Here is a 19063-nt window from a genome sequence, read left to right as displayed (position 1 = left end):
AAATGCCAAAGGCTATGCGATTGCGCGCATTGCGACTGGGTGCTGATAGCAACGGGTCTGGGCTTTGTTAGCCATTAAAACTCAAGGCTATCGGCCGACTTAAATGCTACACATAAGCCATGCAGCGCAGATAGATGAATGGCTCGAACCTATGAGCCAGCTGACCATTGTGAAAGGCATGATGACAAGACCAGCTATGGCTGGGAGGGCTGACTGGCTGGCTGGCTGGCAGGGTGATGGAGACTAATGGCTATGTACTTGGAAAGATCAAAATCAAAATCACAGCCACACACATTCTCACTTGCAGTTGCGTCGCATCGTCTCGCCTCGTCTGTACCTATGAAATATCGAAGTCTTGGATTGCGAAAAATAGAGAGCAACCGGGATCTTGACATGCGCATATGAAATGCGATTGTTTCAATAGGCAACAGACTGGACTGTCAGGTTGTTTAATGGCTGGCATTTGTCGTTTTATCTCGTTTACCTTCTGTCGTCAGGGGAGTTTCTTAACAGCGATGCGACCGCAGTATGGCGCTGCATTCAGCTGTCGGCAGCATAGTTTTAAGGTGACCGCATATTGGTCAAACCGGTCGGTCGATTGGTAAGTCCATCGAAAGACTCATTGGCATGGTTGATTGGAGGGTGTTTCGAAAAATATGCACCACTGAGAATGGGTGCTTCACCAACAAATACTTTGTGGATGCATACATCCATCACTCATCAGCAGGGGATGGGCAGTGGAGTTTTCAAGGAATGCAATTTGAAATTACTACCATCATAAGTGACGTAAATGTAAACCGTTTTGTCTGTGTAGCTCTTTTTGGGTGCAATTGGCTTATGTGCTGCCGCATTATATCCACGATTTGTTAACATTGGCTTTAGTCATTGCTCAATGGCTTAGTTTTTGCGTTGGCGGCGATGCGGTGGAGGAAGACGATATTAGCTAATTGCAATTCAAAAGAGCTGAACCTTTTGAATAACTTTTAACATTTTATTGTCAAAATAAAAGCTCTCATGTAATGTTGACTTCGTGCAGTGGTTGCATTCAACCGGTTTTTTCGCCGCCACACTGCGCATGTGCAACCAACTTGTTTGAGGTGCAGCGGCAGAGGAACCCTTTTCACAGTTATTTCACATTGTATTACTGCACCGCTCTGGCTAAAACCGGTGTTATTATGCACTTCATTTTAAATATTTTCTTGTAATCATTCTGTTTTTCTTTTCATGCCATATAAGAGCGCAAAATCTTGATTTACAGTACCATACGATTGAGATAAAGAATTTAAAAAATTGCCTACGCTTTGCATAGCTTGTATTTATTCCGTAAATAACCATTTGAAGCATTGAACTAAGAGCCCATAAGAATGTGAATTTGGATTGTGGATCGTAATTATGGATATCCCGCTGTCGAAATTACGAAAGCACCAAACCATCGATTTGTTCGCATTCATGTCATTTCATTCCTTTCAATTCTGCTCTAATTTCCCTTTGCATGGCGCGTTGCTGCCGACTGTAGGATTGTTTTGTCTTCAGAGGTATTTCCATACAAGGTCGTACAGGGGCATCCTTCATCCAACGAAATTTGTTTGCTAAAGCAGTTTTTGTTTGCTGCAAAATAGAAAGCAGACTTGGCTGCTGTTTTAGCAAACGTGTCGTACTGCTATTTCAGCTAACAAAATCTTAAATTTTAAATACAAAAATCTGCCAAAATATTGAAAAACATTCAAAAACATTGGCTAAGATGAGAGGTGATGAGTCACACAGTTTATAAAATTATGAAGTCTTGTCATATCTGAATATGAAATTTCAGAAATCTGTTGTCGATCCGTAAACAACGTAACCGAAAGTACCAAGAAAAACAACACTTACACACACTCACCTTGGCACTGCTTTTCCAATATGTTTTAATGCCTAATTTTGATAGTATTTGCTCAATCGGTGAAGAAAAGAAAGGTGTCCCTATATACCAGTTGCGAGAGCTAAAGTACTATTTTGTACTTTTAGTACCTAAGTATACGAATTTCCCGAAAATTTAAAATTTGTAGACGCCAAATATATACTGGCAAAATGTAACTGTATCCTAATTTAGAGATAATTATCTCAATCCGTAAAGAAAGCTCCATTTTGTACGTATCTGTATTCCAATTTTAAGATCTGTAGCTCACTCTCTAAAGAAAGTATCATTTTGTACGTAATAATACCATATGTGCAAATTTCAAAAAAATTTTCTTGCCACCCGGTAGTCAAGGTGTAACAGTATCCAAATTTTAAGTGCTGCCAAGGTGTACCTATATTCAAAATTTTAGAGTTCTAGTTCAATCCGCTAAGAAAGTAACATATTCTACATTTAAGTACATAAATCTTCAAATTTGAAAAAGAAAATCTTCTAGTCGTCCAATATATACTGCCAAGGTACGTAAAGAAGGTCCCATTTACGATTTAAAAAAAAAAAATCTAGATGACCAATATATACTTTTAAGGTGTACCTGTATCCGAAACTTCCACTTCTAGCGCGCTTACAGCATTTCGTATTTTATACAACTTATCGTATTTTTGTCAATACTACGATCATTTTACCTGTTCCCGTTCATTGTAAAAGTAGATAATAGATAAGTAGATTATTAGTAATTCTTGATACCGAATTGTGAAAATGTCATTTAGTCACCTCACATATATTTCCTAGTAGTACCTACATGTAAAATTTCACAGCTCTAGCTCAGTTCTTAAAAAAAGTACGAAATGGTACCAAATACGGTACTAAACATACGCTTTCTCCCGTTTCCAATACTATTTTTCATATTTTTGCAAAGTACACCTATTTCTTACCCTTTTGGTACTTTTAAGTACCTGAATGTAAAAATGTCCAAAAGGGCATCATGACTCCCAACTTCGGTTGCTTATATACCAAAACTCATAGCCTTAGCTCAATTAACAAGGAATGTGCCAGAACGTACCATTGTGGTACTAAACGTACTATTTCTCCGAGATGATCAGTCAGTCAGTCACGTAAATCTTTTATACAAAGGGAGTCTAGCTAATGACCATCACAAATCAGAAAGAGAATATATGATTTAATTTGTGGAATATTGCTAAAAGGATATCACCTGATCAATATATTCTTATATATATAGACTTTGCGGCCGTTGGTATTCATTTTGGAAGGTGGCGAAAAAACTCTCGCCAATTTTGCTGTGCTAATGCCCACACTGTCGTGGGTACTGGCTTCGTAGCTCATTTCTACTTATATCGATGTTATATGAAAAACTCATATGGAATGTAAACAACCACTGAGACACGCATCTTTAGTTGTCAATAACTCATTCAAGGACTTTCTTAAATCTGGCTGCGCCAAATTTTTTTTTGCTCTACCTACGTATTGTCCTTTTTTACTCTCCGTTTCTGCGAGGAAAATCATTTGTTTGGTGTTTCTAATATTTTGCCTTATAACACAACAATCCACCGCTCGTGCCCAGTAAAGGAGAACAACAACAGTGCCAAGGTTCTTTAAATAGGGAAATGCAGCATAAGTGCTTCTGGAGCATGTATGTTGTGTATTGGGTACATATTGTGTATCGTATTGTGCGTATGTCATATAACACAGCACACATGGGCCTGAGCTCAGAACTCTTTTACACACAGCGTATGCAATAAACAACAACAAAAGGATAACACCAGTATGTGTGATCGGAACCTCCTTTTCCCCATTTTCTTTCCGAAAATCTTCTCTATCATTTTATTTCTTCTAACAAACAACAAGCAAGAGACATTGCAGTAGTCAATCTGCTGTTTTGAAATTGCAGAACTTCTGCTGTAATAGCGGAACTACTGCTGTAATAGCAGAACTACTGCTGTAATAGCAGAACTACTGCTGTAATAGCAGAACTACTGCTGCAATAGCAGTAAAATTAACTGCTAACAGTCAGCAGATAGTGTTGAAGCCAGTTCAACAAAACTATTCTTATTGCAACAAAAATTACATATATTTATAACTGAATTACATTGAATTGAATCTTTGAAATCGTTTTATATCTTTATCTTTACTTTCTCTGCCGTGGATTTACTTATTTGATCAACTTGGCAACTTTAAGAGCTTTTACTCAAAGGGATAAAGAGCACTTTTAGATTTCTTGCACCGCCACTAAATCACTTGTGCACCATCCACTTAAGAAAGCGGTGAGGACATGCGGATTATAAACTGGACGATTTTCATTCTGACCTACTTGTGGAGCATCCTCTTAAGAAAGCTGTGAGGACATGGGGATTATTTCATTTCCTCTTTTGCATATTTTACACTTTGGGAGGGTCTTTCTACAAATCGATTATTCGACTTTTTGGGTAAAAAGTCAAAGTCAACTTCCAATGATAAAAAGCTGTATAATCATTTTGAAGTCCAAACGTCCAAAAAAGCTGCACAGAGATACAAGTTTGGCTTTGCTAATGTTGCTGCTAGGTTGCTAGGTAAGAACTGTTTCCAAGTTCCAGTCATACAGCATACCCAAGTCAAATTTTGGGATTACGTCATTATATGTGTCAGATTCATCTAAATAGTTTTATGTTTATGGAAGCTAAATTTTGGCACAAATGTAGTTTTTTTATCCATTATGTTCGAGGATGGGCTGTTGAAAATACATAGTCCTTATATCTTTTCAATGCCCCGCATAGACTAGACTCCAGATTTGAAATCTTAAGGTCCTAAAAGGGGTATTTAATGTCCAATTTTGCTTAAGTTTGGAAAAATTTTGTTATAATATACAAGGCGCTGTATGGTGATGATAGAATAGTTAAACCCATCAAAATACAACGTTTGCGTGGGCTAAGTTATGTTGTCAGAATGGATGAGGAAGCTCCAGCAAAGAAGTCTTTAGAAGGCGACCATAAAAGATAAAGGCAAAAGGCGATGATCAAAACTTCAATGGAGTGACCAATTGGAGATCGACATCTCGAAATTGGGTGTCAGAAATTGGAGAAGAGCCGCAGAAGATCGATGCGCTTGGGCACCTATTCTACGTTTGGCTAGAGGAATAAATTTTTTGTAATGGTCAATTTAAGTAGAGTAAAGTAATATACTCATCCCAGTCAATATTTTGTTGTAGCTACCATATAGATCGATCTCCATAATAAACATTTTAAGCCTATGAAATGCGAATATATGGATTATGGTCCATATCGATAGGTTCAACTTTAAATGCAGGTCCCATATTAACGTACCCCCAATTTTCAGTATTTTTGCTCTGAAATTCACATTGTGTAAAGAACTTTTTCTCGGCTTGGCGAAAGTATAATCCATTGACGAATCGATCGATATTTTACACTAGCTTCTATGGTACATTTCACAAATAGAGTTTTGCACCGAATTTAGCGAAGTCTAGATGGACTTCGCTTTGGGGTAGGTGGTCTTCTTTCATGTTTAATGGTGACGACAACAACACAATTTGAAAAATTATACATTTTTGAAAAATGGTCGTTGATAATGCCGGAGGCATAAAATCGAATAGAATATAGATATTTTTGTGTTTCTGATAGAGAATAAAAGTGTATTATTCATATTTGCAATAAAATGTGATGTTCTACTTGGGTTTTAACATTCAGAAAAACATTGGTTGATAGTCGGCTAGGATATATAGACCATTTCAAGCTTTTATTCTTATACAAAAAAGGGGAAAAATAAGCGGGAATGTGGAAACTTTTGAAATTTATCAAAAAAATATTAGCCATATTGGCTTTAAGATGGTGGGGTGGTATGATAAAAAAGTGAGCCAATTTTGCATTTAAAAATATTCTTCATACCTCCGCTTTATCTGTATCTTCAAGTACGTTTACATTGGCCAGTAAATCCAGATTTATGTCCTTTTCGAGATTTAAGTGCTAATCCTGTGTTTTTTTTTTGTTATACAAAAACGAATCCCATTTTTGCAGGATTTATTTGGATCGATGGTACGATGCGTAAATGCCTGTAGTCTATCACAATGGGATTTATATTCTTGGTTTTTAAATGACTATCATGTGGTCATGTGTCATCACGATGTTAAAATCTGGAGCTGCTAACTATTATGATCTTTGCCGCGGGCAAGTCTCTTATTCTCAACCCAATATTCCTTATGGAGGTTTAATTGTTCGATTGTGGGACGCTGTTCGACTGCTTCCGTGAAGAGTGTTAAACTTAGCATTGTGCTAGTACTGTAATTGAATAAAACTACTTGAATCAAACCCTTGTCTAATGTACCGCGCACTCAGAGAAATTTGTTAATAAAAACAGCAAAAAGTCTGCTTAAAATAAGACAGCTGTAACATTTTTTGGTAAAACGGCAAACATTTTCTGCTGTTTTTAAATGGTATAAGTTAAAAATAAGCTCAAAAATGCCATGAATATTTAAAACAATTTTATATTCCATCCAATCTTTTAATTTCTCAAGCATATAACGGACAATATTTCAAAATATCTACAATTGGCTAATTTTTGAATGAATGCTAATGTTATGCTTATGCTTTCTAACAAAAAACCATCGCCTAAAATTATATATATTTTTTTTTTCAATAAAGAGCAAATGCCTTAATTTTATTGATGTTTAGAAGTTCAAAATTCTATACAATGGATTCATTACGATGTTTATCAGCGGACAGTGTTTGCTGACTTCAACAGACTAATTTCTTTCTTTGGGTGTAAGTTTAGATTTTGCCTAGCGATTCCCAAACACAACATGCTCACTGTGCTAATTGGAAATATATCGAATTTGACCACATTGAAATGCTAAAACTGGATTTTAGAACCTTTTCTCAGTTAGCATATGTGGTAAATTCCAAGAAAGTATGCCTATATGAAAAAAAGAATAATGAAACAAATTTCAAGAAAAAGCATAATTAATGATTGCTTTGAATTTGACAACAATATTCTCCGACGTGGTTTTTTAATGCGTTCCATGAAATGATTCGAACAAGAAGATTGGGGCAACCCGAAATGCTTGAGACTGATTAGCGTCTATGGACTTCTTGTATATGACGCATAAAACTGTAAAATACCAAGGCATTGATTGACGTGACTTTTAACTGATTTAAAATTAGTCAGCACATGGCGCAAAGCTTCTCAAAACGTAAAACTACAAAAAGCTGATAAATCCTTGAAATGAATTTCCAGTTAACAGATTGTGGTTTTTAATAAGATTTGGTAAAACCAGAATTATTAAAGCCAAAGTGACACCATTCATTCATTTGCATAAATTGCCTGAATTACTAATTCGTATCTACAAATGCTGATATAGATTTGTATTGAAAAATGAGTAACAATTTTTGATTTCTGCGTGTATGGGAGGCATAGCCAACTTTCAACAAGAATCTTTTCTTCATATGAGAATTTTTCAGGAAAATAAGTAATGCGAAAGAATAGTTTGGACCAGCAAGTTACAAATTTGACATTCCAAAGATTCGAAGGAGTCGACTCCGACTAAAACTAACCAAGAAGAACTATATATATATTCCGGTCAGAACTGGTATCGAATTTAAATGATAGGTTAATTACTGTAGGAACGGATCTGGCATCAACATTTAAAGGCATCGTCCTGGAAGCTATACAAATTAGCTATTAAGGATTTACTTAAACCAAGCTTAGTATAGTTATGGGTAGTCATAGAATAAATCATCATACAAAACTACAGCCGAATTAAACAAGAATTGCGAGTGGCTCAAAAAGTATAATCATGAGATCGGTTTATATGGGAGCAATATCTAAAATATACCTATTTGGCTATATTGACTTAAAATGTCATGAGGTTCAAGAACCGAGATGGCCTGCCGGAAAATATGCCTCGAAACCAAGTACGTAAATCAAGCAAAACGTACAACAAATCGTACAACTATTTAAACTTTCATGAATTTATGGTTATAGCTACCCTGATGCATAGCGAGAATATCTAAAGCATTTTCAAGTAATCTTTTCGTCACGAATGCAGTTTTTTCTCATTTTTTCCAAAAAAGTTCTTTTCGTTTTATTTCTTTAAGAAAACCATCATAAATTAAGCAAGAGTAATTTTCAGCTAACAACAGACTTTTCTGCATTAAGCCTGCGGTTGTGAAACTACACAACTACGGCTGTAAAAGCATCAAAATTAACTGCTAAAATTAACTTCGAAGTTACTTTATAGTTTTAAGAGCTCACAACAAGCCGATTACTGGCTTAGGTATACGTCCATAGTGGCATGGGCGGATTAATATCTGCACCCTCTTGTCAACCTAACCTAACTTCTAACAGCCAGCAGACCGTGTTTGCTATATTCAACAGAATATTTTTTTATGGGTGTAGTTCAAGTATGACATCAAGAATTGTAGACAAATGGTAGGGACCACTTGTATGGAAATTGAGCATTAATGACGCGATGAAAGTATAAATGCCAGATTTACTAAGAGAAATTTGGTTCTGCATGGACATATCACAGAGGGCCGTATTGAACTAGAAAAACTAGTGGGATTTAAGTTTAAATAGTAGCTTTTGTAAAACACCACAACTGAAACAACTGATTTTATTCAATCTTGGAAAGACCAGGTTATTGTTTAAATTGTCTTCCTTGTTTTTAGTACTTTGCAATCAACCATCATGAAGTTTGCAACAGCGTAACATTTCGCTTCAACGTATCAAACGATAGCCATAAAGGTAGTATTATTGAACGTAACTAACTTTATTTATCTTTAACCCTTAAGCAGCTTCGTCTACGGTAAAAGGACCTTCCTTTTGTTGTAAAACCAAAAACTCTTTAATTGCAAAAGTGCTTCGATAGCGGCATACGATTATTCATGTACTGGACCAATAATTATACTCTTGTGTCTGTCCTACTGGAGAGAAACGATGAGCATTTGCTCATTACTCATTACGTACACAAGAAAGTTATTCCAAGCAGACCCCTATGCTTGCGAATAATTGCAATTGTGTGTTGCCTCAGCTATAGAAACATTCTCACACACAACATATTTTCCTTTTTGTTTTGACTAACCAAAGAGCAGTCAGTAAATTGAGCAGCTCGGCCGAGTGGTAAGTGACAATTTTTTTAAATGTCGGTACAAAAATTTTGGTATGTCCAATGATCAAAATCATAAGACCAACACACAAACGACTGCCAGGTAAAAGAAAACAAAACAAGAATTTCTAAAGCACATACATTGTTTGGTAACATTTACGCGACAAAGACATATCCGTCACAAAGTCGGTATTTAAATGTGCGAAAACAACAACAACAATTTTTAGTTTTATTAATAGAATAACGAATACAGCAGATCATTACACAAGACCATAATGGAGTAGTGCGAAAATGGTAGGCTTTTAATATAATTGTGTATCATAACATCGAAATAAATCCAAATAAACTGAGATCAGCTTATAATTCGTAAAAGTTGGAGTTTGAATCATGTTACAACATTAAATTGAACTTGGCCTCCTTTTCGATACGCACAATCTAATTTAAACATTTGATGTAAATTAATTTACATTTAATTAAATTGGACTGCGCCCTATTTCAAATTTCAGCGAAATCGGTCTATATGACAGCTATATTTAAATATAGTCCGATCTGAACCATATTTACGTGAGATGTCGGGAGGCTTAAAATAACCCACTGTTTTAAATTTCAGCGAAATCGGGTGATAAATGAAGCTTTTATGGGCCTCAGACCATTTATCGGGAGATCGGTCTACATCTAATTATAGACCGATCTGAACCATATTAAGGTCAGTTGTCGGGAGGTCTAAAACTATTCGCTGTTGCAAATTTCAGCGAAATTGGGTAATAAATAGAGCTTTTATGGTCTGCCGACACTTTATCTGCAGATCGGTATATGGTAGCTATATCTAAATATAGGCCGATCTGAATCATATTTGGGTCAGTTGTCGGAAGGCCTAAAACTATTTACTGTTTCAAGTTTCAGCGAAATCGGTTAAAAAATAAAGCTTTTATGGGCCTCAGACCCTTAATCGGGAGATCGGTGTATATATGACAGTTATATCTAAATATAGTCCGATTTGAACCATATTTTGGGTCAGATGTCGGGAGGCCTACAACTATTCACTGTTTCAAATTTCAGCAAAATCGGATGAAAAATAGAGTTTTAATGAACATTAGACACTTTATCGGAAAATCGGTCTCTATAGCAGCTATATCCAATTATGGTCCAATTTGGCTCGTTCAAGAACTTAACCAGCGTGCATCAAAAAGACGTATCTGTGCCAAATTTCATCTCAATATCTCAATTTTTGAAGGCTGTAGAGTGATTACAACAGACGGACGGACAGACAGACAGACACATGGACATCGTTAAATCGTCTTGGAATTTTACGACGATCCGAAATGTTTAAACTTTTCAGGGTCGGAAATGGATATTTCGATGTGTTGCCAACGGAATGACTAAATGAATATACCTCCTATCCTACGGTGTTGGGTATCAAAAGTGGTTAACATCACAAAATATCATAATTTCCATCCGAACCTTTTGGATAGGATAATAAAATCATGAATACGTTTGTTGTCTAATAGTGAAGCCTTATTTTGTGCGATTTGTGTTATCTTTTGCCTTTGTTTATTTTAATTCAATTGTAGGTGACAAAAGAAACTCTTTTCATTATTTGCAGATTTGCTTACATAAAAGCCAGCCTTGTAATTCATTGATTCAAGAGATTTTTATGCCGTGTCATGGAAGTATTACATCGACACTTTTTTTAGTGTTTGGAATTTAAAAACGATGTATTCCCTTTATGTTACTTGAAGACATTGTACGCTTTGTCCGCGTAAAATAAAGGCCGTTTAACTTAAGTGTGACGAGCAAAAATCTGATTTTATTTTTCAAAGTTAATAAAGTGATGTGATTAATAGGCCAATTAGGGAAGCCATGGCGGGAATAATAAATGCAATTTTACAGAGCAGTCATTCCAAAACATTGGTAATGAGCCATATGAGTCACTGGCCATTATATTAATGCATTCAATGGTTTTGGGCGTTGGCAGTTCTTTGCGAATAAAAGCAGCTCCTTTTTGTGACCAAACAAGTCACCTTTATCATGTTACGAATAATAATTTGACTTTGTATACTTGATGTGTACAAAAAGTAGCTCGAATTTTATATGCTTGATGAAATAAAAGTCAGTGTTTTCGAAAGGGTTTTCCGACATTTAATATTTTTCGTTCTTCTATTGTGGCTAAGAAAAATGTGCTTAATGTGGTTTAAGATCGAAGATGGGCAACAACACACAGAAATTCCTTTGTCCGAGGGTCTCTTTTTCAGCGTCTAGATGGTTCAACGTTAGGAACTAGAAGGCATTCTTCTTCTCCTGTTCCGGTGGTATCAAAATGGACGAAAACATCTAAGTGGGTCTGATTGCTGATTACCACTTTGATCTGTAATCGTTTGCATGTGTTTTCATAAGGCAAAGCAAACCAGCTGACACGTTTTCCTACATTTACAGTATGTTTACGTGAGCATAACAAGGCCATAATTACATTTGAACGTTGAACATTATTTTGAAATTGTGTTAAATAATTTCTAGAATATTTCGCGGAAAATCACTTTTCAATTATTCGAAATTAATTTCATGAACAGAAGTAATAAGTGATGTTGGAATGTTGTTGGTATTATAGCAGGAGAGTAGATGTTAAAAAATGTTGAAAAAAATTCACGCGAAAAAAATTATTTTCAGTGCACTTCAAGCATACTCGCATGGATTCAAAAGATTGCACTAAATCTCAGTTTATAAACTACTAGCTGGACAGGGCCCGCTCCGCTGCGTCTTGACTCTTTTATTTTATCTGAGCCTATAGTGGCACGTTCTGGAAGTCCTGTTTTGGGATGATGTTGGGGCCTCTCAGATATTTCGCCCCAATATGGATATCATATTGCTGCACTACTCCCAAATACCTTTCATTTGAGTCACATATTGTCACTATCGGTTTAAATTTCTATTTTAAGGGCTTCGGAGGTAACGCGGTACCCCTCGATATCCCACCCTGAATAAAAAATTATGGTTTTGAGTTATTATAAACAAACTAAATTTCGCTTCAATCGCCCCACCCCTCTTAGAGATCTGGCGTTTTTGGAAATAAGGTAAGGGGAAGGCCAGCCCCTTATAGTTTGAATGTTAGATCTACTTCATTCGCTTAGTTTTGGTAGTGGATTGGCGAAGCCAAACCCTTTGCCCCGAAAATGGATATCAGATTCATACTCTACTCTCAAAAATCACATTTGAGCTATATATTGCTATAGGTGGTATATATGTGTGGTTTATGAGATGAGGCGTCCCTGAAGCACTTGGCCATTAAACATATATCATATTTGAGCCCCTTTTTGCCATAATCCACAAATATGTCTAGTTTTGGGGTAAATAGAGTGACCCACGCATTGGTTTAGTGGGAGTTTACCTATTATTTATTGCCATAGTAGGGAAACATGCCCGGTTTGAAGGAAGTTTAGGGGGCTGACCCTGTCAAGCATTTTGAAGGAGGCTATCAAGATATTCGGGGAACAGGGCCTCCGACCTAAATATGGTACAGATCGGAATATATTTAGATATAGCTGTCATATAGACCGATCTGCCGATAAAGGGTCTAATGTCCGCAAAATCTTTATTTTTAACCGATTTCGCTGAAATTCGAACATTCGACCTAAATATGGATCAGATCAGACTATATTAAGATATAGCTGTCATATAGACCGATGTGCCGATAAAGGGTCTGAAGCCCATAAAAGCTTTATTTATTACCTGAATTCGCTGAAATTTGAAACAGTGGGATATTTTAAGCCTTCCGACATCTGAACCAAATATGGTTAAGACCGGACTATATTTAGATATAGCTGTCATATAGACCGATCTGCCGTTAAGGTGACTGAAGCCCATAAAAGCTTTATTTTTACCCGATTTCGCTAAAATATGAAACAATGAGTTTTTCTGAGCTTCCCGATATCCGACCTTAATGTGGTTCAGATCGGTTTATATTTGGATATAGCTGCCAAAAAGACCAATATTTTGTACTACAAAATTGAATAGTGGCATATATATTAGACCACTCAATGTCCGAATTTGGGTGCTTAAGTTATCCAGTTTTCACCAGATTGTGACGAAAGGGAGTTAACATATATACCCGAGGTTGTGGGTAGCCAAAGTTCGACCCGACCGAACTTACTGCCTTTTTACTTGTTTTGTATTGGTTATCTTCATTCAAAATCATATTTCAAAGCTACCACTTGGGATACCATATTTTTAAAGATCCCCAGGTCCTCCTGTGTCTATCCCAATTTGAGGGTAAAAAGTGTACTCTACTACCAATGACTTTTTATTACTGTCCTATTCTATCCTGATCGGCCTTCTTATATTATTTTTAGTTTCTTTTTTTTTTGGCTAGGATAAGGGGAGGGGGATTGCCGTCTGACACATCATTTCATTTGAGTAAAATATATTCTCGATTATCCTACATGGCAGTTTGGTTTTGTTTTTATTGGGCGGAGAGGGTCGGTCCCCCCGACGCTAATACCCAAAATACAGTTTATTTGAGTTCTTTATTGTCGCGATCTACATGTCGTGCTGACATGAGGATGGCAGGACGTTCTATTGAAGGATATTAAGTTGGTGGGCCGTTCCAAAGACCTTTTTTTATACCCATTTTATGACGTTGGACATTCGTGCCCGTTTGGGTTTTTTTTTGGGTTTGGGAAGGCCCCGTTGACTCCTTATTTTTATAACGTATGTGAACTTAACTCCCAAACACTTTTCATTTGATACCCATATTGTCCCAATCGGTATATATGTCCGGCTGTGGGGTTTGGGGTGGGGAGGCCCCTCAAACACCAAGAAATAAATGTTTATGTCTGATTTGTACACTACTTTTAAATACCTTTCATTTGATACACATATTGCCAAAGGGGTGAAAAAGTCCTGCTGGGGGTTTTTTGGGGTTGGGGGACCTCCCAAAAACATAGGGTGAAATTTGTATACCATGTTCGAACTCTAGTCTTAAATACCTTTCGTTTGATACCCATACTGTCCAAATCGGTTAACATGTCTGTCCGGGTGGCATCCCAAAACCCACCCGGACAAACATGTTAACCGATTTGGACTAGAGACTAGAGTTCGAATTTGGTATACAAATTTCACCCTATGTATTTGGGCGTCTCCCAGGTTATTTGACGAAAGAATTTTATACCAATTTTGTGTTTTTGAGGTACCATAAGGTGTCATACAAAATTTCGCTTAAATCGGTGCAACCATCTACGAAATTTTGCGTTTAGGGCGAGTATTTTTTGCTGTTGTCTTGTAAATTGTGTTGGGTAGACGGATTTTAACAAAGCAAAGTTTATTGTCTTGTAGTTGTTGTTGTAGCAGTGTGTTGTACATTGAGGCGGCAGCCCTTGCCGATGAAGTACTTCATCGGGTCAATCCGGTACGTACAACCGGCTGCCTTGGGATTGATGTCTTGTAGTGTACATTTGTAGCAGTTTATATATCTAGTTTTCTCTTCGAGTGTATTAAAAGTCTTTTGGTCCTAAAAAGTGTTCTATAGGTTTTCCGATGTTTAACAAATGTGAGTAATAATTCTCCCAATTACAACAAACACCAAACAATTTCGGTTTGGCTGCTGCAAACAACTCACATGGGGATAGAAGCGAAATAAAACTAGTAAAAAATCTGTCGTCTGAGAGCTTGTAGAGATAAATCTTTGAAAATGTTAATGGTTCGAAGTCAGCTTGACAACAGTCAGTCAGGTCTACAATATGTCTTCTGATCTCAGGAATTTTTGAGTATTTTTTTATGTTAAATGTAGTAAAAAAACAGTAAAAACATTACATTTTTTATCCAAAAATTTGAAAAACGTCTTGTGTTCACAAAGAGCCAAGTCCAGGTCCTTTATTTGGGCTTATGTTTTGTCTACTTCATATGTGATCTAAACAAGATTCGTAGCCTCCACAGCCAATTTAGTAAAGAATGCCGATTTGCAAATCATCTCTGCCCGAAATAGTAATTTTGGTGGACAATTTCGGGCAGTATTTATTTCCTTTTTTAACAAAACTTTTTTCTGAAAATTGAAAAAAAAAAAATTAGATATATCTATTTGTTTTTTTTTTTACCAACTTTTTAATTTGAATTTTTGTTTTCAGAAAATTGCAATTTTTCCTCCTTTGCTCCTGTTCCTTAGTAGAATGTTAATGGGCAAAATTTGCATTTCACAATTTTTTTCCTATTTTTGGAATGAGTGTGGCAAAAAAAAACCCCATTACAATATCAAAAATTTGCAATTTTCAATTTATACCATTGGAGGTGAACACTACAGAATGTTTTGTTCAATGTAAAAAACAGAACTTTTGCTTGCAGAGGCAACAAAATCACTCACTGTAAGAAAATAAAACCAAAAAACTGGGTCAAACAAAAACAAATTCATTCGATATCTCCGTATTTACTTTCCGATAACCTTGGATTAATCCATCCATGTCTTGCCGTAGCGTGTAACATCTCAATTCCATATTTGGATGCGTCTGAAGTGTTGTTTGTGCTACTGTATGTAAATATATTGGCAATTTATGCAAATCAACTAGTCGACAGTTTAGGTCAGAAAACTGTGTTCAATATATTGATTGGCTTAAGAGAAGCTAAATCCGAAACCAGTTACCTTACTGTATGATAACTACAACATGATCAATGTAAATACGTTAAACTGTAAAATTAAAGAACAATATTATCGACTAGTAATGAGCAACTAAATGAAAACGAAAGGCAAGCAGAGATTAACAGCCAAGACCAGTAAGGTGTGTGACAATTTCAACGAATGAACGAAAGTCACTCACTCACTTAAATGGCGACCACTATCTGTAAAATGTTCATTCTCATAGCCTTACCACTGTGCGAGTGAGAAACAATGCTGTAGAATTTAATGAAAACAATGAAATTGGAAGAGAAAAACGTCATATCATATGAAAGCGAAAACCGAAAAGTATGCATTACAGTACACATGAAATATTTTTTCAAAAATTTTAATAAAAAAAATAAAATTTTTGAATTTGTTTTGGCTGCTTGGCGTGTTTTGCGTGCATATGTGTTAGAGTTTCAAGTTTGACCACCATCGATGAATTTCAATAAATTGTATTGCTCAGACTTCTTAATTGTATTCCTCAGACTTTTAAATTGCAGTTCTCAGACTTCTTTTACACTGCTTTGGACTGACATCCACTGTGGTGATGGGTATGGATAAATGCTGCAAAAGGTGCGAGTTATCCAATGTTTTCTTTTGCCATCGATGGCTTCGCAGCTTGTACTGTAGAGGTATGGAGTGCATCTGACTTGCAGGAGAGTGTGGAGCGGAAGGAAGATCATTACATTTCGACTATGGCTATGGTGACTTTTACTCCATAAATTGCATATGCTGCATAAACCACAACATCGGTGACAGGTGATTTTATGGATAGTTTAATGTGGACAATTGGAAACATTTAAGACTAATACCAGACTCGAAGTGAAATGTCACATTTGATATACATACATGTGGGAACTCCAGCCAAATTTGAAGCAAATTGGCGTCACTGTTTTTGTTTCGGTTGTAAACGCTTTTTGCCAACGAGTTTCGGGGAAAATCCCCCAAAATACAATCGACAATTGTAATGCTCGAATTATCATCATCATCATCACCGCCATCACCAGCAACATTAACATCAAAATCTAGACAAAGGCAAGACTACGCAAAAACAAAAAAAACTATCCTAAATCATCGTAATATGCGAATATTATGCAGACAAAAAAGAAGACAACAGAAGACGCATGGCTGAGGCGGTGATGGAAGCGCACACCGAGATTGGTGGCAACGGATGTTATGTCACTGTTAGATGTGGGTCTGTTTCGGTGTGTGCGTATGCGTGTGTGTGTGTGTACCTGTGTGTAAGTGGAGTTTGTTAATTGCCAATGGCATAATTTAATTACACCTGTGCGCCCATGTTGGGGCCGTTCCGCTCATACACTCACACTGCTGTGCTGCTGTCAGTGGTAAAACCAAAGATTTGCGAAGAATTGGAGGCACACCAAAACAAAAGAAAAAAAAAAAAAAAACACACACACACACAAGAGAAAGAAATGATGAATCTTCAAGCTTTGCAAACGCTTTAAGATTTTCCTCAAATAGGCTGCCGCGCATGCGCCTCCATTTGGATAGACGCAGTGAATGTGGGAATTATACACATGAACGAGTTCAAGGCACATGAACCGCTAACTAACAGCGCTAGAGATCTTGTGCAGCGCAATAATCAATGGTCCAATGATTTTGTGCTATGTTTTACCCGTGCACCCCTTCCATCCCTTCTGAGCGAGTCCTCTATGGGAAACTAAGGAGGCAGGCAGGAAGATGTTGCAAAGAAATCATGCAATGACTAATTGATCGATGCTGTTCAATATCATCCCAACTGAAGGCTTGGGAGCACTGCACGAAAATGTTGAAAAACGAAGGAAAGCAAAATAGGGAGGGAGAAAAACATGAAGAAAAATAACTTACATTTTGAAAATCATTTTTGTAATTGATTTGATGTGCTTTGGGCTGGCAGGTTGTTTGCTTGAGAGGAGTGTTTTGCTGCTGCTGCTGCTACTGCTACTGCTTCTATTGACTGGTACAGTGTGGATCGATCGATAGATGGGTGCTTGTACAGATGTATCACGCCAGTTGACGACGAAAGGAAACCGCGTCCAAGTACTTGCACTCGTACTTTCACTTTGACAATTGCAAATTGCCAATTGCCAATTGTCAACAAATGAGCGTCAAATGTTTTTCAAACAAAAATATTTATCGTTATTGGTTCCAATGTGTGCGGCTGGAGGTGACTTTTTTTCTTTTTCACATGTGCGGCCGTTTGTTTGTGGCAATGAATGAATGAATGTATCCGAATGTATCCGAATGGATTTGTGTTTTTGTTGTTGTTTAGTGTGTCTGTCTGTGTGTTGTTGAAGTTTTACAATTTTATTGTTTTTTTGTTGCTTTGTTTGCAATTTTTTCTTTTTTTTTCTTTGAAATTTGATTAGATTTTTTTTTGCACTGTACCAAGATGCACTGCGCGAGGTGTTGCGGCGTTGTTACAATTAAGTAGTCGAGTAGCTAGCTTGGCGGTGCGCTTGCCTAGCAGTCACTTTCGATTTCTTTGGCAGCCGAACGAGAAATGGCAAAATGATGAGCTTTTTAAATATCGAAAAGCGATTTCAATGAAACACACACTCTACTGCATCCGTTAACGAGTAACCACCACCAACCAGCCTGCTGATAGCAGCAATTCGAGCCAAGCCAACAAGCCGACAAGCAACGCGCCCGAGACGAGATCACGACAATCGCACAGCTCTTGTTACTACGATCACCAGCACCAGCACCACCACCACCAATGCACAACTTTGGATCGACTTTTAGTATTTCTTCCACTACTATGTTTTGTTGGTGCTCTTTGCTTCTTTGGTTGTCTGTCTGACTGTTTTTTTTTTGTTTCCAATTTTTATATATATTTTTTTATATATATATACGTATATATATATATTTTATTAATTTTGGTTTGGGTTTTTAGCGAACTCCGAACACCAACATTCAAAGGCCAACTGGCATTCCGATCTAGCGACTCTCGTCGTAGTCCGTCCAACCGGTCGAGTATGATTATGAAATTAACACAAAATTCCGATCAAGCGACCAATTGACCAACAACTGCAGATCACTTCATTACTTTGCCACTTTGCATAGCTCAATAGTCCAGCGTTAAGGAATGCAGATCAACTGCGCCCAACTGCGAGCAGTCTCACTCCACAAAGCGAGAAAAATGCCACCTTCGCGCTGTGTTTGCGGCCGTTTGCGTTAATCGCTTTCGTTGTGGCCTTTGTGGAGTCGTTAATCAATTGTTTTCAAAATTTTTCAGGCGAAAATGCTCCAAGAATACTTTGCCCTTCCACTAAGGAGTCGGATAATTTTGAATGGTTTTTGGATGAAACCTTCGATTTGGTATATTTTTTTTTGTTTTTGTATATTCGCGCGTTTGCAGCCCCGCACAACCCGTTTTGTTAGCAAATAACTCGAAAGTGGCTGTTCATTTGTTAATGTT

The 19063-nt window shown here is 36.9% G+C and overlaps 1 protein-coding gene across 1 annotated transcript in view; it reads right to left on the bottom strand.

The window, feature by feature from the left end:
- LOC106088336 (uncharacterized abhydrolase domain-containing protein DDB_G0269086) overlaps nt 1-17876 on the bottom strand; it is a 30072-nt gene extending 12196 nt beyond the window's left edge. The window contains exon 1 of the mRNA XM_013253801.2: nt 17491-17876. Coding sequence (XP_013109255.2) covers nt 17491-17504 — 14 coding nt within the window. The 5' untranslated portion in view covers nt 17505-17876. The remainder of the gene's footprint in view (nt 1-17490) is intronic.
- Between the last annotated feature and the right edge of the window lie 1187 nt (nt 17877-19063).

Source organism: Stomoxys calcitrans, chromosome 4 (assembly GCF_963082655.1).
Source record: "Stomoxys calcitrans chromosome 4, idStoCalc2.1, whole genome shotgun sequence".
NCBI lineage: Eukaryota > Metazoa > Arthropoda > Insecta > Diptera > Muscidae > Stomoxys > Stomoxys calcitrans.
This window is presented reverse-complemented; position numbering and strand designations above follow the sequence as displayed.